The following is a 21,970-nucleotide window of genomic DNA, read 5'->3' as shown; positions in this document are numbered from 1 at the left end:
GGAGCCCTGGGAGGTCGCGCGCGGAATCCAGCTCAAAAGGACCTCACCTTCCCGCGGTTCCCGCCCCGGGGCGGAACCCCCTCGCTCCGCCCCTCGTCAAAAACGCAACGCGGGCGGGTCAGCAGCGCCGCGCCCCGTCCCGGCCCGCACGTTTCTGTCACACCCGTCTGAACCGTCCGTTCCCCTTTCAATCAGTTCAAATATTGCAAGGAGAAAGCCAATCGCAAGCCTTATCGAAGGGAAGAGGCGGGCACGTATCCCGGAAGTGTTGCTTAAAATCCCTCCAATCAGAGGTTCGTTGTGGGAAGTTTGAATTTAGCTCAGGCTGGGCTTGGGGGCGGTGCTGTTTTACAGGCTGCCGTGGGCTTCCAGGCCGAGAGAGTTCCTTCGCTTTTCGCGTGGCTGAGGCTGCACGCCAGAAGCTGCCTCAGGTAGGTGGGTGCTGGGGAGCTGGAGGGAGGGTGCTGGCCGGCCTCCTTCTGGAAGGGCTAGAAGGGCTTGAGGAGCAGCAGCTGAGAGCTGGACGCTCCTCGGGGGAGTGTTAGCCGTCCGTCCTGAAGCTGCTGACACCGTTCTCCGGCGGAGTGAGTGTTTGTTGCCTTGATCTATGTAGCAGTCAGCGTCGCGCCACCGGGCGGAACTGGCCTTCGGATGGTGCCGCCGTTAGCGTCCTCGGCCCGGACGCTACCTTTCAGTAGCTCCTCCCAAACCCCGTGACGTCCGTAAACGCCCCGGTGGAGAACCTGTGGGCGAGCTAGAAGAAAACATTCTGCACGTTCAGGCTGAAGGAACTCCGTCAGCCGGAGAAGAGAACCTGGATGTGTGCGAAGAGCCGGGGCGCCCGGCCTGGGGTTCCAGCTGCGCCGCTTCTTCTCCCCGCTCACGTGGGCAGCTAATTTGCCCCATTTGTTTGAGGGCGGTAATATTAAGTAACTACTCTTTAGGGTTTAGATGATATTTAAATATACCTTTAGTATTAGTTCTCTCTCTGTCTCTGCTGGTGTGCTGTTTTTCAAAATAATACATACATTTTGTTTTGTCCTGACTATTAGCAAATTAATACTTGGGGGAGATGGCACATCGGATGGCGGAGAGGGCTTGGTGAAACGCACAGTTCTTTGTCACTTCCCCCGGCCCGTAAAGGACAATGGTATTAGCATCCAGGTCGGATGAATTCTCACTTTTTATACTCTGTGGATGCTTAAAAATCGTGTAACATTGTAACTTGTTGCATTCCTTGTGCAGATTTTTCTATTTGAAGTTTTTAAGTGGACTTGCTTAGTTACTCTTGTTGAGGAAGATAGTGTGTTTATAACTTTCTTAACTCCCTAATGGCACACCCTCCCTCTTTCCTCTCCTCCCCATTTTTTCCTTTTAAGCTGGCAAGAATTTTCTCTGGAAAACCAGTCCTTTTCCTTCAGTTTGGCTTGGTGGTTCTCAATACCAGATGTATAGGTAACCACCTTAGGCTTCCCACTTTCCTTTATTCTGCCGTCCGTTTGAGCCGTGGTTTCTTCGAACCCGTGACATCCTCTCTCTTGTCCTTCTCCCTTGTGTTGCTTGAATACTTTCTCAAGGGTCTTTCCATGAAAATGGTATGTGCCAAGTAAACTATATAATTTCTTACATGGCCAAAAATAATTTTATTCTGCCCTACCAAGGGCATACTGAGTTGTTTATCCTTCTATATCACCATGGTAATTCTTCTGAAAACCCTTCTTTTTCTTAATCAGGTATTTTCAATGCCTATTTATCATCCTTGTCTAATAGGCATCTTGTGTGGTTTTTGTTTGTTTGTTTTGTTTTGTTTTTTGGCTTGAGAACAAAAGTGCCAGGCTGCCTGCATTCATCACCAGGGGAAGGTTAAGGAACTATTCTGCTTATTATGGACAGTAGCTTCCTGAGCTTCACTTTATCTGTCAAGCAAGGTCCCACTTAGGACCCCAGAATGAGTTGTAGTGTCTTATCTTTTAATAACCTCCTTCCCACTCTTCAGTGTCACATTTATTCCATTTTATTTCAGTACTTTTATTTCAGAAGGCTCTGAGGTTGGGATGGGAGGTGAACTGCAATCTTAACTTTTTTTCATTTTTTATTATATTTTATTGATTATGTTATTATAGTTGCCCCAATTTTCTCCCCTTGCCCCCCTCCACCCAGTACCCCCTTCCCTTCAGCAATCCCCCTCTTAGTTCATGCCCATGGGTCATGCGGGTAAGTTCTTTGGCTTCTCCATTTCCTATACTGTTCTTAACAGTATACTACTTTGTGCCTACCACTTATGCTTCTTAATCCCTACAAGGTATCCACATTCTCCTCCTTCCCCCTCCCTGCTTATATCCCTCCATGTGATCTCCATTTCTGTGATTCCGTTCCTGTTCTAGTTGTTCATATTTTTGATCATCTTCTTTTCTAAGTCCCTTTAACATTTCATATAATAAGGGCTTGGTGATGATGAACTCCTTAACTTGACCTTATCTGGGAAGCGCTTTCTCTGCCCTTCCATTCTAAATGATAGTTTTGCTGGATACAGTAATCTTGGAGGTAGGTCCTTGCCTTTCATGACTCTGAATACTTCTTTCCACTCCCTTCTTGCTTGTAAGGTTTCTTTTGAGAAATCAGTGACAGTCTTATGGGAACTCCTTTGTAGGTGACTGTCTCCTTTTCTCTTGCTGCTTTTAAGATTCTCTCCTTATCTTTAATCTTGGGTAATGTAATTATGATGTGCCTTGGTGTGTGCTTCCTTGGGTCCCACTTCTTTGGAACTCTCTGAGCATCCTGGACTTCCTGGAAGTCTATTCTTTTGCTCTTCCTCTTCTCCTTCTGGCACCCCTAAGATTCGGATATTGGAACGTTTAAAGTTGTCCTGGAGGTCCCTAAGCCTCTCCTCATTTTTTGAATTCTTGTTTTCTTCTTTTTATTTTGGTTGAATGTTTATCTCTTCCTTATGTTCCAAACCATTGGTTTGAATCCCAGCTTTCTTCCCTTCTCTGTTTGTTTCCTCTGGATTATTCTTTATTTCACTTAGTGTAAACTTCATTTCTTCCTTTATTTTTTTGCTTTGCTCAAGGAGTTCTCTGAGCATCCTGATAACCAGGGTTTTGAACTCTGCATCTGGTAGGTTGACTGTCTCCGCTTTACTTAGTTCTTTTTCTGGGCTTTTGTTTTGTTCTTTCATTTGGGCCATATTTTTTGGTTTCCTCAATTTGGCAGCCTCCCTGAGTTTGTTTCTCAAAGATAGAGCTCCTTTGACTCCCTGTCTTAGTAGCATGGCCTATTGTAGAAAAGGCACCTGTAAATTGTGTGGGGCTGAACCTTAGGTAATTGCCAGGGCCGGGCACCTGCTTCACCACTTTGTGCTGGTATGGGGAGGGCTTGGAGAGGGGACAGTGCCACCACCTGGCTTCTCCTGGTTCATCTGTCGCTAGCCCATTTCCAGGCACTTCACCCCTTCCCACGTGCAACTGATGTCCTTCCAGCTGCTACCTGGGTAGTGAATCCTGGAATGGGGGTGGGGGGAGTTGTGTACATTCTAAGACTATGCTGGCCCTTTAAGTAGTGAAAATCCAGCAGTTTTTTCTGCTGCCCCATCCCGCACTGGTTTTTACAGTCAGAGGTAATGAGGATCTATCTTCCTAATGCTGGAACCCCGGGCCATGCAGTCTGGCCTGGGGCTGGATCGCTGGCTGCCTCCAAAGGTCTCTCTGCTGCCCATCCCATACTGCCTCTCCGCCTGTCTCTGCTACTCTGCCTCTACTACCCATCTAGATGAATGGCTCTTCTTTAAATCCTTGGTTGTCAGACTTCCATACAGCTTAATTTTCTGACGGTTCTGTAGTTTTGAGATCTGGTTGTAATTCTTTCTATGATTGTGTGAGGAGGCAAAACATGTCTACCTACATCTCCATCTTGGAATCTCAATTTTTTAAGTAATAAAATGAAAATCCCTGTAAGTTGGTTTTTCTCTCTTTTCCCTGACAGGATGTCTTCATCACGTTTTGCTGGTCGACACAGAAAGGATATGAGTACTGATATGATTAGAACTAAAATTGCTCATAGGAAATCACTGTCTCAGAAAGAACACAGACATAAGGAATATGAACGAAATAGACATTTTGGTTTGAAAGATGTCAACATTCCAACCTTAGAAGGTAGACTTCTTCTTGAATTAGACGAGACATTTCAAGAGCTTGTCCCAGAAAAGGCCAGTATCAAGCCAAGTAAGTAAAGATTTATTGTAATTTTAAGTGCTTTGAAGAGTGAAGTTGATTTAAAAACTGACATAAAAAATTCCTCACCAGGCCCTGGCCGGGTAGCTCAGTTGGTTGGAGCATCGTCCCAGTATGCCAAGGTTGTGGGTTCAATCCTCAGGGCACATACAAGACTCAACCAGTGAATGCATGAATAAGTGGAACAACAAATGTCTGTCTGTCTATCTCTCTCAAACTCAATTAAAAAAAAACAAAAAAACAAAAAACCCTGAGCAGAAGAATGGAGTTTTGTAATACCATTTTGAATAACTTGATGTTTTCTACTTTCTATTTAAGGTAAAGGCTAATCTAAAACTATTTTAGCCAGGCTAGAGCCCTTCACCTATGGAATATTATAACACTTTATTTTCTATATTGCCTTATAGGAATTCTAAAGTTCTTTCTTCTGGAGTTTGGGTAAGATAAGTGTTGGCAAGATAAATTGATAAGGAACATAAAAATAGAACTGATTGAAGAAGCTATAAAATAAGGATACTTTGCCAATGAAGACATTTCTTAGAAGGGCAAGGAATTCATCCTTGAAGTTTGCTCAGGGAAGGAATAGAAATTTTAAAAGAACAAAGGTTGAGCCCTGGCTGGTGTGGCTCAGTGGATTGACTACCGGACTGTAAACCAAAGGGTTGTGGGGTTCTATTCCCAGTCAGGGCACATGCCTGGGTTGTGGGCCACGTCCCCAGTTGAGGGCACACATTGATGTTTCCCTCCCTCTCTTTTTCCCTTCCTTCCCTTCTCTCTAAATAAATAAAATCTTTGAAAAGAAAGAAGAACAGAGGTTTAAATAACTTGTGGTTAGGGTGCTAAGGAATTAACAAGAAGTTTCTCAAAGCATTTCTTAGCAGTGGTTGAAGTTAGGCAAAATGATTTTTTAGACATTTGTATAACTTTTTATCTACAATGTTTTGTATACTGTGTTTGTATGTTTTTCTTGCTTAGAGTCAGTGAGAACTCTTCTATGTGATCAACGGAAACAAATGCTCCAGAAATACAAAGAAGAAAAGCAACTTCAAAAATTGAAAGAGCAAAGAGAGAAAGCTAAACGAGGAGTGTTTAAAGTGGGTCTTTATAGACCTGAGAAGCCTTCATTTCTTTTTTCCCACCAAAATGCTATGAAAGCTGAGCCAATTAAGGTAAATTTAGTATGCTAACTAGATGTAGAGGAATAGTTCCTTTTAACCATTCCTTTTCCTTTAAGAGATTACACTTGATTTAGCCAAAAGACTAAGAAGCAATTATTTTAAGAGATGAAATGACTAAAATTACCCATTCCCTTCAGTTCCCTTATTCTCTTAACTAATTGGTGGGAGGTGGGAATGACAATAGTAGAAGATGAAAATCGGGTCTCTCAGTGTAACTCTAGGTAGATTGAGATAGGATAAAACTAGAAAAGCCGGTAGAGCCTGGCTGAGCAATGAATGCTATGTCAGGGACTTGGCATTTATCCTGTGGTACATGGAGAGTCAAGGGAAGCTTTTAAAATACATTGTACCATCAATTAAATTAATAATGCAGGAAGATTACCCTGGCTTTGAAGATTATAGTCTGGAAAGGGGATCATTTGTAGATGGGAAGACCAGTTACAATACTATTGTGAAAGAGTAAGTGAGACAGAATAGGTGGACTAGGCAACGTGTTTAAGAGGAAGAAATAGGTGTAAGACACATTTGGAGATAAGTTTGACAGGTGACCAAGTAGATAGTGAGGGGTAGAGAAAATTTAACACAAATTAGATGATTCTGTTTACATTAGTTTGAACAACCATATGAATTATGCTGCTGCTTAAAAATGAGAAAGGCAAGAGAAGGAACATGATTAAGTGGGTGCATTTTAATATCCCACTCCCCTTTTTTTAAGACCGTTTGGGCCATCTAGATAAGAGGCAGTGGTATAACTTGGAATCAGGATGGAGGCCCATGCTAAGGGGTGGATTTAGGGTGTGGTATTGGAAGTATGGGTGGGTGTTTAACCTGTGGGACTGAATAAGACCTATCCAATAAGGATATATAAAATTATGAAAGAGTGAATTCTAGAGAGCACTGTCAGATGGACAGAAGTCGGGTACCAGTGACAGGCTGAGAAGGACTGGTCGAAATGGCAGGGGAACTGAAGGGGAGGATGGAGGGGGTGATCTAACAGAAGAGAATGGTTAGTGAGTCAAGAAGGAGGAAGTTTAGACAGAAGGAGGTAGATTTGTGAATTAGGTAATCACTGGTGATTTGCTATTTTAAAGGTATGTATAAAAGATCTCACTTTAAATAATATTTTTAAAAACTTTATTGACTATATATTCATTCCTCGTTTAAATAGAAATTGAATAATATAGAGACCCAAGATATTGCCTAGTTTTCTTTGCTTTGTGAATCTGATTCATTTGACAGATCTTTATTTGCTCTGTGTATTACCTTAGGATAATATGGAAGAGACCAAAATTAATAAAACAACTCCAGGTGGAAAGATAATAGATAAATAAATATTCTATATATGGTAGAGGAGGGAGAGATTATTTATGTTTGGAGGAACATCAAAGAAGACCTCCTAAAAGGGGTTAGATTTCATCCGCTTTCTCAAGAATATGTAGGATGCCAATCATTGGTCTAAACTGTAAACCGCTATTTACAAAGCGTAATAGGGGTATGTAGGGGGGAGAAAGAGATACATCATTGTGTTATATTACAAGATTCACCAATGTTTGCTTTTTATTCTCCTTAGACAATAGTCATTGCTGAATTTTGCTCACTTTATGCACTTTACAGAAAAGCCTAATTTTATTAACATAGGTTTTCACTGAGATTTGGTAAAGAAAATGTCTTCTCATCTGAAAAGAAGTCTGAATATGCTTCTTACAGAATTTTACAGAATTGATAAACATCTTACCACTTTTTTGATCAGTTCTTCTCTTGCTAGATTTTTTCCACATTTTGCTATCAGGTCTCCATTTTCTTACTGACAGTGGACAAGTGCATAGTCATGAGATTTGAAGGCAAATTGTCCAAGCTAGGAAAATAAGCTGTACAGTATCCTTTCATAAATAAAAGAAAAATTCTAATATTCTAGTCTGTTCATCTATCACCTGCGTATTAATGAGGATTCCTAATAATACCTGGAAAATATGGTTTAAAATATATTCTCTCTCCTCACTGAGAAATATGAATAAGTTTTGAAGCTATTAACCTAAAGATAATTTAAATTAAGCCAGAATGAGAAAAAAATAGTAATTAAATTAGCAAGTATCTTTTTTGCCATAAATGACTACAAATAAAGTTTAACTTTAAAATTGGAATTTTATTTCACAATGAGACATGGAAGTAATTTTGCAAGTTCATTTTTTAAAAAATATTACCTCCTTTTGACTGTTTTAAGGCTATTCCATCTTTTGTACGGATGACAAGGTCCAAGGCCAAAGAGCAGATGGAGCTGAATAAGGTACAGTTAATAATTAATAATGTTACTAAAATGACAAATTATACTTTCTTTTCTCAGAATAAGTAACTTTATTTTTAATCTGTCAGCTTCAAGGATAGTGATTATTTTACTAGAGTTGACAACACCAAAGTCACTGTGGCATAGAGCAGTTTTGGCTAAATGCTAAGGCACTATGCACTTAAAATAGTCTTTGCCTAGACATCCCATATGAGATCTATATACCAAGCTTTGTCTTTGTGTGCCATTCTGTTTTGTTTGTTAGTTTACTGGTCTTCTATTACGCATTCCATCATAGAAAATGCAGGTAGGAATATAAATAAAGTAAAGTGGGCAAGGGGGAAGTTGTCTGCTTCTTTCTCAGGTAGGAAAGCTACCTTTCATGTATCCAATAAATTTTGAATCACTACCATGTTCCTGTAGGCTCTAGGATATAATAAGGAACAAAATAATTCCCTATTTTTATGGGAGATAGGTAATAAAAAAAGTAAGTATATATTATGTCAGATGGTCATAAATATTCTGGAGGGATATGGGGAGTACTGAAGTAGGTAGAATTTTGATTGGGCCTCACTGAGATGGTGGCATTTTAAATGAAGCCTTTAAGGAAGAAGAAGGATGAACTATGGCAAAGAGTTTTCTATTCAGAAGAATTTTCTAGACAAAATTTAAAGTCTTAAAGTGAAAACATGCCTGGTGCCCTGACTGGTGTGGCTCCATAAGATGGGCACTGACCCACAAAGTAAAAGGTCAGTTCCATGCCCAGTCAGGGCACATGCCTGGGTTGCAGGTTCGGTCCCCAGTTGGGGTATGTATGAGAAGCAACCAATGAATGTTTCTCCCCCTCTCTTTCTCCCTCCTTTCTCCTCTCTCTAAAAATAAATAAAATCTTACATAGAAAGAAAACATGCCTGGTATATTTAAGGACCCCCAAATGATTATAGTCAACTCTTTTTAATAGCTTTGGTTATTAGCATTTTCTAAATTCTAGGATTCTAAAAAAGCTTGTAAGAAAATTAATATAATGGAAAACTATTTTCTTTACCCCATTTTATTTGGGGTAGTGGATTTTTTTAATGGGTTATTTCCAGCAGTTAGATTTCAGATGAGGGATCAGTGTACAGATTAGAGATGTGGTGGTTTGATTTATTATGCAATTAAATCACATAGCACCTAATCTTCTCAATAGGTTGGTAACGGGAATGATGTTCGAGCATCTCGACCTGGTCAAAGACAAACTTCTGAAAAGAAACTGTTGGACAAAGAGAAAAAAGGTAGGAATATTAGCAGTTATAAGCTTTCATGTTGCCACAACAAGAATAATTTTTAAAAAGCATTTGATTTACTTTTCCCACAGCCGAACAGCCTGAAATGCCTACATCAGTGAGAGTGACTCGATCAGCTACTCTAGCAGCAAAGCAGACAGCCAGGCCCGTCTCATCCACTACAACAAGAAAGCCAGTGACAAGAGCTACTGATGGTAAGAACTATTTCTTGATCAATGATTGAACTAGAACATTTTGGTCCTTGAGATTTTTAAGTATTCCCTTGAGTAGGAGAGGAGGAAATGGAAGATTCCAGTTCCCTGAAGGTAGGTTCTGTGTCCCTTCATCCAGTTAGCAGTGGGCACTCAAACATTGGGGTACCTGAAGTGGTGTAAGCGGTGCTTCACAGTTGCGAAATTAATAGCCCCAATAAATTGCAGTCCATCCATTTGGAAAACAGTGTAAGCTTTTAAGAACAATGTGAAAAAAATGCTTAAGAACGTAGTTTATGATTATTAAGTGGAGAAAGACAAACAGGTCAAAACCTGAATAGTATGAGCATAGTTCTAAAATATGTATGTAAATATGTGGACATAGGAACAGACTGGAATAATGTACCCTGAAATGTCAACAGTGATTATTACTGAATAATGTAATCTTGGGCATTTTTTTATTTTTGTTTTTGTACTTCTCTTTATTTTCCAAATTTCCATAATATAGATTTTGCTATTCAGAGGCAAAAGGTAAAGTACCTTAAGACCTTTGTTTTCTTTTTGAAAGCAGATGGTCTACACTTGGCAGGAAATTTAATCTGTTTTTATCTTATTTTATAGTAAGACTTTTAATCATAAAATTTTTTAAGACATATATCTCTGCCCCGGTATGTCTCAGTTGGTTCGGTGTTGTCCCGCAAACTGAAAGGTTGCCACTTCTATTCCCAGTTAGGCCTCTGCCTGTTTCCCACGTTGATGTTTCTCTCCCTCTCTTTCTCTTCCCTTCCCTGTCTCTCACAAAAAAAAAAAAAAAAAAAAAAAAAAGACATAGATCCCTATTGTTGCCTTTTTTTTCCTTTCCCAAAATACCTAATGCTTTAATGCAGTGTTTTCTGTCTAGTCAAAATGGATGACATAGTTTCTTTTTTTTTTTAGTTAATGAAACAGAAAGAAAGGCAACAAATCAAGGAAGATCTGCCCAAAACATAGAAACTAAACCTGACAAGGTAGTGTATAAAATCTGTTTATTTCTAGATTCTCTGAAAATCTTATTGCTACTTTCAAAAGGTTGAAATTCAGCAAATAGAACCGCCCAAGAGGTTAACCTACATGTGTGTGAAAAACTCTTGAGTCATAAAGAAGCATAAGAGGATTTACTGTTGTTTTTCAGGTATCTTATCCTCAGAGATTTATGAGTAGAGAAAACATAATTTGGTTAATAGGAGACAGAAAAAATAAAATAAAAACACAGCTGATAGAAACGTTCACATGAGAATTAGCTTTGACGGGGTAGGGTGAAATGCACTGACTCTGAATTTAATTAGGCTTGAGTTTAAATATCGTCTCTGTTTCCAATTAGTTACATAGCCTTGGACAAGTTATGAGTTTGTTCTTCCTTCTGTAACATGTAATACCTACATAGACTAGTATTAAGAATTAAGTAATCTCATGTTTCTGGGAGCATCTAGCGTAGAGCCTAGTAGAGTGTTCAAAAAAAGCCACCATTTTGAAGGCCCAGCCTTTGACTTACAATCCATGCTACAATTCTATAACCTTAAAAAAAAAGAAAAAAGTTATGCCAAAGTGACTAGATTCTTACTGAAAATCAAACAGATCCTCCAGGAAGACAATGTAGAGTGAATCTTCACAGACAAGCAGCTATACTTCAGCGCTCCTCCCGTGAGACTGATTTTCTTCTTAAGGATTATCATTCATTTTTTGTTCGTGTTTGTTTTGAACTAAATTTATTGGGGTGACGGTTAATACGATTACACAGGGTGGGGCAAAAGTAGGTTAACAGTTCATATGGAAAATAATACAAAAACTAATAAATAAAACAAGAATAAATTCTTTTTGCATGCTCATAACTGTAAACCTACTTTTTCCCTACCCTGTGGGGTGGGCAAAAGTAGGTTTACAATTGTGAGTAACACTCTGTTGAGTTAATAAAGCTGTTGCAATAATCATAACCTGCATGTCTGTTTCCATATGAACAACTGTATACCTACTCTTGCATACCCCTGTATTGGTTTCAGGTGGACATTTCTATGATACATGATCTGTATATCACTCATTTTTACTTTCATTCCCATGCTAACCTCAGGGACATTGTTACCCTTGAACTCTTGTCCAGGTTGAAATACTCTGGTTTCAGTTCATATCTCATTAAAAATCCGAAACATAGAAACCTCTAAAAAATTCTGTTTAAATGGGTGAATGTTAATAGGGAAAGGTAGTCAAAGGTACAAATGTCCAGTCATAAAATAAGTGAGTCCTGGGGATATAATGTACAGCATGGTGACTATAGTTAATTCTACTGCATTGTATATTTGAAAGCTACAAAGAGTAAATCTTAAAAATTCTCATCACAAGAAAAAAAACTAGCCCTGGCTGGTGTGGCTCAGTGGATTGAGTGTGGGTTGCGGGCCAGGTCCCCAGTGGGGAGCATGCAAGAGGCAACCACACATTGATGTTTCTCTCCCTTTCTCCTTCCCTTCCCCTCTCTCTAAAAATAAATAAAATTAAAATTTAAAAAAAAATCATTTAAAAAAATTTGTAACTATTTGTGATTACTTTGCTATATAAACAAATATCAAATTATTATGCTATATATACAAATATCGAATCATGCTGTACACCTGAAACTAGTATTACATGTTATTTATATCTTAGTAAAATAAACAAGTAACAAATTGAATTGAAAAAGAAAATATGTTTTATATTTTATATGGTTAATCTTACTGTTACATGAAAAATATTTTTGCTTGTAATAAAGGATTTGGTCCTTGTCAATAGTAGTCATCCAGTAAATTTTGGATTATGATTCTCAAACCATTGTAATTATCAACATAATTTAAGTAAAAATATATGTGTTTGGTAGGTGAGTAAATTTTTCTACCTTAGTTTTCATATATTTTAATTTGTTAAAATACCTAAAACCTATTACGTATTTAGTTCTTATAATGATTGGTTCTCTCTTTCTGGAACATAGCAATGGTTCAATGTAGCCGGTCTTCTGACTCCACGTACACGCTTAGATGTGTTTGTTTTTGTAAATTATGTACATGGCACATGTACCTCAACTTGCACATTTCAGGCCTGTGAAAACTGGTCCAGGGTATCCCCAGAAGAGAAATTCTCACTCTGTTTTGTTTACTCATATCTAGGTCATTTCTTTTCAAGTCGATAGTGAAGAAAATAATTTGGATTCGCAAAGCAGTGCAACAAATGATGGAGTTTTATCAAAAATGGAAAACTTACCTAAGACAAATACTGCAAAAACAAAAGGAAAGAATTCCTTCGCACCTAAAGATTTTATGTTTCAGCCACTAGATGGTCTGAAGACCTATCAGGTTACACCGATGACTCCCCGAAGTGCTGAGGCTTTCTTGACACCCAGTTACACCTGGACTCCTGTAAAAACAGAAGTGTAAGGATGTAATATTAATATTGAATTCCTTGCTAAGATGGATAACAAATGCCTTTCTTTGATTTGTCTTGTGCTTTTTGTTATTTTTTATTTTTAAAGATTTTATTTATTTATTTTTAGAGAGAGGGGAAGGGAGGAAGAAAGAGAGGGAGAGAAACATCAATGTGTGGTTGCCTCTCGTGTGGCTCCCACTGGGGACCTGGCCTGCAACCCAGGCATGTGCGCTGACTAGAAATTGAACCGGTGACCCTTTGGTTCTCAGCCCACACTCAATCAACTGAGCTACACCAGCCAGGGCTGTCCTGTGGTTTTAAAGTTATTATTTAGTTAGTAAATGATGTTAATTATAAAACATGAGAATTTGATCGTCTAAAAAAATTTTTCAGAAGGCTACAATAATGTATTTGACAGCTTTGGTATTTCCTATGCTTTGTTATTATCATTATTTTTATGGTGTGTGGGGGGGTTTTTTGGTTTTACTAAGTGAGTATTATAATACTTAGAAATTTTTAGAAAGAAGAAATTGCTATAATACTGTAGGCCAGATGTGGTTTGATTTTTTTGTTTGTGGTTTTTTGTTTGTGGTTTTTTTGCTGAGTATTACTGTAGAAAAACTATCTCTAAAGACAAAATAATTAACTTGCAAAGTTCGGGGGAGTGGGAGAAAGTCAGTTAAAATCTTTTAAAAGAAAGAACAAAGTTATTTTGCAAAGACTGGCTGGCAGCAAATTTATTGGAAACTGCTCCAAGACTAAGTGCTTATGTTTTATTAAGAGATCTTCAGAACCTTTGGATCTCATAAGAGTTAGTAAAGATGGAAATTCCCACTATGGTGTTTAAATTTTTTCCTTATATAAATAGACACATTTTTAAAAAATAGAAAATAATTTGTTTTATCCTACGTTGTTCAAAAGCAACATAATTTTGAAATCCCTTAATCTGAGATAAGAGGTTCACGTTTCATGAAGTCTATTTTTGCTGTTGTTTTTAGTGATAAGATTCAAGATGCAACACAAGAAATATTGGCACAGAAATGTGAAGTTTACTCTGCCAAGGCAGTACATCAAGATTCAAAATCACAATGTCCTCTGGGTTCTCTAACAGTTTGGAATAAAGGTATGGTATTTCAATTAAATTTTTACTTGCTTTTATTAGTGAATTGTTTTAGAGCCCCTTTCACCATATAGTTCTAGGATGTGATCTCAGGGTCAGAAGAGACTGGAAGCATGTGGAAAATCTGGAGAGGGGCAGTTGGCAAGAGCAAGAGAAGAAGAGGAGGCATGAATATAAATGTGAAGAGATGAAAATATTAAGAGACACTTTAGAGGTGTGTTGAGTGAAATCGTTGAAGCAGAAATAAAATTTTGAAATTCAACACTGAAAAAAATTGAAGGATTAAAAAAAATTTGTTGTGAGGGTTGTCATTTTAGGAGTAGCTACTTTGAAATTTATATGTATGCATGTACTATGTTACCACCCCACACAGTGTTAGCTCTGGACTCCTGATGTAAATGTATGTGCCTATATGTTAACAAGAGTGAGTGAGTGTATATTATATTTGGCCAAGTTAGTACTATGGTCATAGGCTGTGGAAATTCTTTGTGGCCTAATAAATGCTCTATTTTGTAAATGTCCCATGGGTGTTTGAAAACAACTTTTATGTTCTGTTAAGAAATTTATTTTTTATGTATCTATTAGGTTAAGCTTCTCAGTTGTATATTCAAATCCTTTTTTGTATATTTTATTATATATCAGTTTCTAAAATTATGTTCCCCTAATTATTTTGGATCTATCCATTTCTTCTTGTATTTATAACCATTTTTGCAGTATATATCTCAAAGCTCTGTTCTTAAAGGAATAAAAATTTGTGGCTCACAAAAAAAATTTATATGTAATATTTTCTTTAATCTACAGAAAATGTCCTAAATAAAAATGAAACTACTATTAAAAATTCAAGTGGCCCTCCAATGAAAGAAGTCCCATCACTTGAAATAAATGAAGATCAGATATCTCAGCCACAGCATGATGTGCCGTATTTCAGGTTTGTCCATTTGTTCCTAGTGTGAGAATTTTGTATTACTGCCTAGACATTTAAACCAAAATTTAACTATTTTTAACCTTAATGTAATAGGTGAATTTTGGGGAAGCTGACTTTAGGTAATTTCAAAAGGTAGAAAAAGGTACAAGTGACAAGTCTTTTTCCCAAGTCTACCTCCCAACCCCATCCATACTTGGAAACTTCCATGGAAGCAAGTGTTATTCAGTTCTTCTGAATATTTCTAGAGATAGACAAGGCATATATAGACAAACATGAACATATTTTTCTTTGTTTATATATGCAATAGCAAACTATTCTGTTTTCATTTATTTTTCATGTAGGAGACATTCTATTTTAGTACTTGAAGAACTTCCTCTTGTTGTTTTTGTGTGTGTGTGTTTATAATGGCTACACAGTATCCAATTATATGGATATACCACAATGCACTTAATAGATCGGTCCCTGTAGCTGGTCATTTATATTTGGTTCATTCTATTACTATTACAATCAAGGCTTCAAAGAACAACCTGTGTGCTTTTTAGTTCTTTCATATGCAAATATGTAAAGATCTTAATTGACATTTCCCTCCAGCAAGGTATGGCAGTTCTGTTTTCTCACTTTTTTGCCTCCCACAAAGAATCCAAGTTAATGTTTACTTTATAAAAGATGGATATTGGGAGTTGGTAGAAAGCTTTTTGGCCCTCTAACTCATGAGATAGGATTACGGTATGTTTCTGTAACTGTGAAGTGAGAAAATTCACATCCCGTTTGGGGAACTTCAATCATGCCATCTAAATGCCTTGGAAACAATTGGAGAAGGACCCTAACACCCCACATCACATAGGAAGTTTTTACATATTATTATTCTTGAGTAAATGTAGCAGGAAAATTCTAATACCCTTTCCAATGCAATATTAATTTTTTTGAGCTTTGTCAATCAAATAAATGGGAAATATTATTGTGCTAGTTTTAATATTCATTTGCTGTATGATGAATGAGTATCTTTTTATATATTTGAGAGCCATCTTAATTGTTAGAACATCAGGTTTTAGATTTTTGAGGGATTTTAGAAACTACCTAGTCCACTGTGCTGCTGAACTGACGCTAAGCAGTGCCTCCAGATGTTGCCAACTAACAAATGTCAGATCTAAGCTGGGGCTCCTTTCTCATTAAGGTGTTCTCTTTTATGCCACTAAATATAAACAGCTAAATTTTTCTTCTAAGGAACAAAGAACTATCCTCAGTCTCTCCTGCTAGGATGCTTTTTATACAGATATGTTAAATTTACCCTTAGGCCAGGGGTTCTCAACTTTGGCACTGTTGACATTTTAGACAGAATAATTCTCGCAGAGGTGGGGGCAGTCCTCTGCACTATAAGGTGCTTCATAGCATTCCTGGTCAGTAGTACTCCTCTAGTTCCGGACAATAAAAAATGCCTCCAGACGTCCTCAAAGGTGGGGGTCCAGGGTGTTGACTCCCGTTGAGAGCCATTGCCTTTGGACAGGCACAGCCTCATAATTAGGTGTAGAAGGATGGATGTATATAGGATATCCACTTGTATTGGGGGGGGGGTAATATGTCACAGTTGATAAAATAATTAAGCATCAACTCTGGGCAATTAATATCGTATAACTGTCATATGGTAATACTTAGATATTAGTGTGAGAAACACTTGTCAAACTGTAATGTATGTCATAATTTTAGAAATATTCTCCAGTCAGAAACTGAGAAATTAACTTCTCAATGCCTGGAGTGGGACAGGAAGCTTAAATTGGACATTCCAGATGATGGTAAGGGTACATTTATATATTTTTTTTACATTTTAGCTTTATCTTTTTTTTTTAAATCTTAATGTGGTTACACTAATCTGAAACGTAAAAATCTAGTGTTTTCCAACTTTATACTTTGTTTTTCAAAATAGCAAGAATTTTTTCATCTCAATATATGCTCACTAACATCTCTGCTAAACCAATACATGACTTAAAAGATGTAAATAATTAGAATATTGACTATCATTCCTGGGAGTTAGACATTTTCTTGTTTTATTATTAGATTTTCTTCATATGTCTCTGTGAGTGACATCCATATCTGGTATTGTTTAATTATACAAAAATATTTTCTGAATGAAAATTACCTAAATCAATGTGGAACAGATTTTCTGAAAAGTTCCTTAATCTTACTTATTTGGGGAAGCTGTTTAGAAAAAAAATCACTTGTGTCCTATCACTGTGAAGCCTTTTTAAGTATTGATGTGCAATGAGGTTTTTGAGGTTGGGTTCTTACAGAATACAAGGAAGGGTGCAATGCTGTTTGCTCTGTAACAGTATTTAGGAGAATGAATGTTGCTTATTTTTAACAGTAATTGAAGCAGAGAATTCATGCTCGGTATTTGTATGACAACATTTTGTAACAGAAACTTTTGTTTTGCTTTAAGTTAAGAATTTGATAAGACATTCAAGGCGAGGTCTTCTTAGCAGCTGGTTGACTTGCAATAAAGTTTCTGTTTTGTCCTTTAACTTGTAAAAACCTCGTATTTCCTTTAGCTAAAGAACTTATTCTCACAGCAGTTGGTCAAACAAGACTCCTTATGAAAGAAAGGTTCAAACAGTTCGAAGGACTAGTGGATGATTGTGAACACAAACGGAGTAAAAAGGAGATTACCTGTACAGATCTGGATGGATTTTGGGATATGGTTAGTTTTCAGGTATGTGGTCAAGCATTTGGAATGCACTAACTTTTGAGTCCAGTCTTTTTTTTTTTTTCTTTAAATGAGGTAACAGTAGTAGTAAAATGGAGGTAATAGTAGATGCTTAAGTACCTATAATGATAAATGAGATATTACATAGTACCTTTATAAACCATAAAACATTGTCTACATTTTATGACTGTTGTCCCCTCCTCCCCCACATTGTCAGAATGATTTCTATGTGGTTGGAAATTGAGGTTATAGTCAACTGTTGAATAATTTCTGACTATACATGTGAGAAAATGAGCAAATGCAGTCGTTAGTAGTTCAGTTCATCTAGCCGTTGTTCAGTTCCTATTGTGTGCCAGGCACTGTCCTAGGAGTTGAAGGCACGTTCTTTGTCCCAGAGGAGTTTTATGGTTTTATTGGTGAGTCAGACACAACGGATAATTCTAGTCTAATGTAAAAAAATGCTACAGTAGAGGGAAATACTAGGAAGATCAGTAAAGGTGTGGAGGAGATGACACTCTCTAGCTTTTTGATCTTATTTCAGAAATAAATATATAAAATACTCTTTCAATAACTAGTAGCTAACAATCACTAGTCATAATAATGTGAGCATTACTTTATGACCAGTTTTAATATATTTACCAGTTTTCATAATAATGAGTTGGTTCAATAGCATCCTTTAATGATGACTGTTTAATTTTGTTTTTTAGTCTCATTATTTATAGATTTAAAGTCATTTGATGTTTTTGCATTGTTAACACTTACTATCTTTATTGATGCTCGCTTCCCAATGGGAACTTTTTCAGTTTAGTTCCTGGGGCATTTGTTTGTCCATTTGTTTATAAAGAGCCGTATTGAGGTATAATCTACATATAAAATTTGCCTGTGCTAAGTGTACAATTCAGTGATTTTTAGTAAAATTTGCAATTGTGCAACCATCACCACAGTCCGGCTTTAGAACATTTCATCATCACAAGAAGATCCCTCCTGTCCGTTTGCATTCCCATTCCCAAGCAACCACTAAATTGACTTACTAACTTTGTAGATTTGCTTTTTCTGGACATTTCATATTAAATAGAATGATACAGTATGTAGTTTTGTATCTGGCTTTCACTTAGCAGGATGTTTTTGAGGTTCCTCCACAGTGTAGCTTTATCTGTACTTTGTTGCTTATCATTGCTGAGTAGTAGTTGTTTGGATATATCATTCTTCATTCACCAGTTGATGGACAATTAGGTTGTTTCCAGTACTTGGTAATTATGAATAATCTTCTATGAGTATTCACATACAAATCTTAGTGTAGACTAATGATTTCATTTGTCTTGGGTAGATACCTAAATTTTTCTGGATCATATGGTAAATTTATGTTTAACTTTTTAAGAAACTGCCAAACTGTTTTCCAAAGTAATTAAACCATTTTACATTCCCACCAACAATGTATGAGTGTCCCTATTTCTCCACATCCTTACCAGTATTTGTTATTTTCTGTCTTTTTTAGTATAGTCATCCTATTGTATGCAAAGTTTCTCTTTGAATTTCGATTTGCATTTCCCTAGTGTAAAAATGTTAAGCACCTTTTCGTGTGTTTATTAGCCATTCATATGTCTTCTTTGGTGAAATGTCTATTCAAACCTTTTGTCCATTTTTAAAACTGGGTTCGTCTTTGTATTTTATTGAGTTGTAAGTGTTATTTATATATTCTGTATACAAGTTCTTTGTCAGAAATATTATTTACAAATATGTTCTCCCAATTTGTGACTTGTGTTTTAATTTTCTTAATGGTATCTTTTGAAATGCAAAAGTTTTTATTTTTGATGAAGCTCAGCTTATCAGGATTTTTTCCCTTTTATTGTGATATTGGCATCATAGCTAAGAACTATTTTGGCCTGACTACAGGTCACAGACATTTTCTCTTATGTTTTCTTCTTAAAGTGTTATACTTTTAGCTCCTACACTTCAGTAAGTCTGTAGTCCATTTGGAGTTCGTTTTTGTCTGTGGTGTAGGTAAGAGTCTACGTTCATCTTTTTTCTTGTGGATATCAAATTTTCCCAGCACTATTTGTTGAAAAAAGTATTCTTACTGAATTGCATTGACACTTTTGTTGAAAATGAATGTCATAAGTATAATCCTGAGTCTTTTTGACATTTACATATATTTTTTAAAAACTTTATTTTTTAGAGGGGAAGGGAGGGAGAAGGAGAGGGAGAGAAACATCGATGTGCAAGAGAAACATCGATCCCTAACCAGGGCTGGCCTGCAACCCAGCTGTGTGTCCTGACCAGGAATCCAACCTGTGACCTTTTGGTTTGTGGGAGGATGCCCAGCCCACTGAGCCACACCAACCAGGGCTGACACTTACATTTTTTGAGAGACAGATTGTGAGGACCTATGCATATAAATGCATAGTAAGGGGACTCAAAGTATGTTCACCAAACTGTTGACAGTGTTTACCACTTTGGGGGAGAATGCAAATACCAGAAGTATGGGGATCATACATCCCCATCCTGCTAGTACATTATTTGAATCTGTGTCATGAGAATGAGAAGATAAACCACAGATTGGGAGAAAATATTTGCAAAAGACACACATTTGATAAAGATGCTGTTCTCCAAAATATACGAAGACCTCTTAAAACTCAGCAATAAGAAAACAACTTGATTTAAAAACAGGCAAAAGACCTGAACAGACACTCGAGCAAAGAGGGTCAGCATATGAAAGGTCAGATGCTCAACATCATATGTTAGTAGGGAATTGCTGATTATAACCACAGTGAGGTACCACATACCTGTTAGAATGACACTGATAGCACCAAATGCTGGGGAGGATGGGGAGTCATGGGAATTCCTGTTCATTGCTGATGGGCACGCAAAACGGTACAGCCCCTTTGGAAGACAGTTCGGCAGTCTCTTACAAAACTAAATACATTCTTACCATAAGAGTCAGCAATTACACTTCTTGCTATTCACTCAAAAGAGTTGAAAACATGTTTACACAAAAACATATACACGTGTTTATAGCAGCTTTATTCTTAATTGCCAAAACTGGGAAGCAACCAGCATATCCTCCAGGAGGAGAGTAAACTGTTTTAGAAAAGATAGAACTTGTGTTCACATTGTGTAATATAGAATATCTCTCCTACCATGTTAGTGATCAAAAATTATTTAAGAGAGTTACTCATGTATGACATCCTTTATGTAGATTTTAAACGTTTATAAGACCAAAAATAACAGTGAACAATTTTACCATTAGGAATTTTTTATTTGAATACTAAATTGAGAATAACTTAGTCTAATTATTTTTTCTTAGTTTTTAAAATTATTTATTTATTTATTTATTTATTTGAGGGGAAGGGAGGAACAAAGAGAGGGAGAGGAACATTGGCATGAGAAACATTGTTCGGTTGCCTCTTGCACACAGCCCAACTGGGAATTTAACCCTCAGCCTAGGCATGTGCCCTGACCTGGAATCGAACCAGCAACTTTTTGGTTTGCGGGATGATGCCCAACCAACAGAGCCACACTGGTCAGGGCGACTTAGTCTTATTTTACCTGTCACCAGTCCATGTCACTCTCAGTTTTTTTGGAAGGCACAGTTCATTAGTTTGTAATATTAATATGGTTAGCATTAAACTGATAAATTTGTACTTTATTAACAGATAGAAGATGTAAACCAAAAATTCAACAATCTGACCAAACTTGAAGAATCTGGGTGGCAAAATAACAATAATACAAGCAAAAAGGTCTTTCGGGTAAGTTTTTGATTTTCTATTGTAGACTCTTATACCTTAATGATTTTTTTTTTTTAAGGTTTAAAAACTTTTAGCTTCAGATTTTCATCATTTGCAAACTGAGTTCCCATATGTTACTTACAATTCTTGATTGTCTTTGAAGAAGAAATAAGGAAATAATCGACAGAAAATTCAGAATGGTTATTTTTGGAGGGACACAGGGAGGGTCTGTGATTGAATTGAGGTACCCTGACAGCTTCTGAGTTGCTAAGTAGTGGATATGTGCATATTTGTTTTATTCTTTAAACTATGCTTATATATTTTTTTTACTACTACTAGTAGTAGTAAGTAACTTCTGCCTTCTTCCATATACTTTATCTTGTAAAATTTCCTGTTACTTTCTCAGTAAAATTATCTTTGTTAACATGATAGATTCTATTCTTAATCTATTTGTAGTAAATTTTTTTTGCTAGTAGTGTTTTAACTCAGTTTTTGGTTCAAATGAATATTTCTCAAACCACCTTGGAGCACTGCCAGTTCTTCTTTTAGATTTCAGAAAAATGCCTGTGGTTGTAAAATTGGGTTTCTAGGTTGGTTCTTTATTATGCTGTGTGGTCCAATAGAAACTGTCTCAAATCTGTTAAAGTGCTGAAAGAACCTCATGAAAGTATTGCGGTAATGAAGTCTCATGACAAGGACCCTGAGGACAGTGACGAAACTGACTGAATGAGTTTCATGTCTACTAAACAGTGAAAGATGCTTGAACATTTTAAAACTACTTTGGATATTTCGTATTAAATATTGAGTATTGAGTCATGGAAACATTAATATCAGTCATGTAGATAATAGCTGTATGAGTATAGCATTATATCAGAGTCTTGTAATTCTGCCTCTTATCACCAGATGTCTCTGTC

At 36.9% G+C, this 21,970-nt stretch overlaps 1 protein-coding gene across 4 annotated transcripts in view; it reads left to right on the top strand.

Moving 5' to 3' along the window:
- The first annotated feature begins 279 nt into the window (after positions 1-279).
- Positions 280-21,970, top strand: part of DLGAP5 (DLG associated protein 5) — a 35,811-nt gene continuing 14,120 nt past the window's right edge. The window contains exons 1-13 of one of the 4 annotated variants that reach the window (XM_045202118.3): positions 280-431; positions 3,982-4,220; positions 5,205-5,398; positions 7,629-7,691; positions 8,878-8,962; positions 9,046-9,168; positions 10,102-10,172; positions 12,333-12,595; positions 13,587-13,711; positions 14,510-14,636; positions 16,338-16,423; positions 17,177-17,337; positions 20,985-21,077. In XM_045202118.3, coding sequence (XP_045058053.2) covers positions 3,983-4,220; positions 5,205-5,398; positions 7,629-7,691; positions 8,878-8,962; positions 9,046-9,168; positions 10,102-10,172; positions 12,333-12,595; positions 13,587-13,711; positions 14,510-14,636; positions 16,338-16,423; positions 17,177-17,337; positions 20,985-21,077 — 1,629 coding nt within the window. In that variant the 5' untranslated portion in view covers positions 280-431; position 3,982. Of the gene's footprint in view, positions 432-756; positions 920-3,981; positions 4,221-5,204; positions 5,399-7,628; positions 7,692-8,877; positions 8,963-9,045; positions 9,169-10,101; positions 10,173-12,332; positions 12,596-13,586; positions 13,712-14,509; positions 14,637-16,337; positions 16,424-17,176; positions 17,338-20,984; positions 21,078-21,970 lie in introns of those variants that run through there. The other 3 variants (XM_024567910.4, XM_053929079.2, XM_045202117.3) reach the window with 3 other exon arrangements.

The sequence above is a fragment of the Desmodus rotundus genome, chromosome 7 (genome assembly GCF_022682495.2).
Source record: "Desmodus rotundus isolate HL8 chromosome 7, HLdesRot8A.1, whole genome shotgun sequence".
Lineage (NCBI taxonomy): Eukaryota > Metazoa > Chordata > Mammalia > Chiroptera > Phyllostomidae > Desmodus > Desmodus rotundus.
The sequence above is the reverse complement of the archived record's forward strand: the minus strand, read 5'-3'. Positions and strand labels throughout refer to the sequence as shown.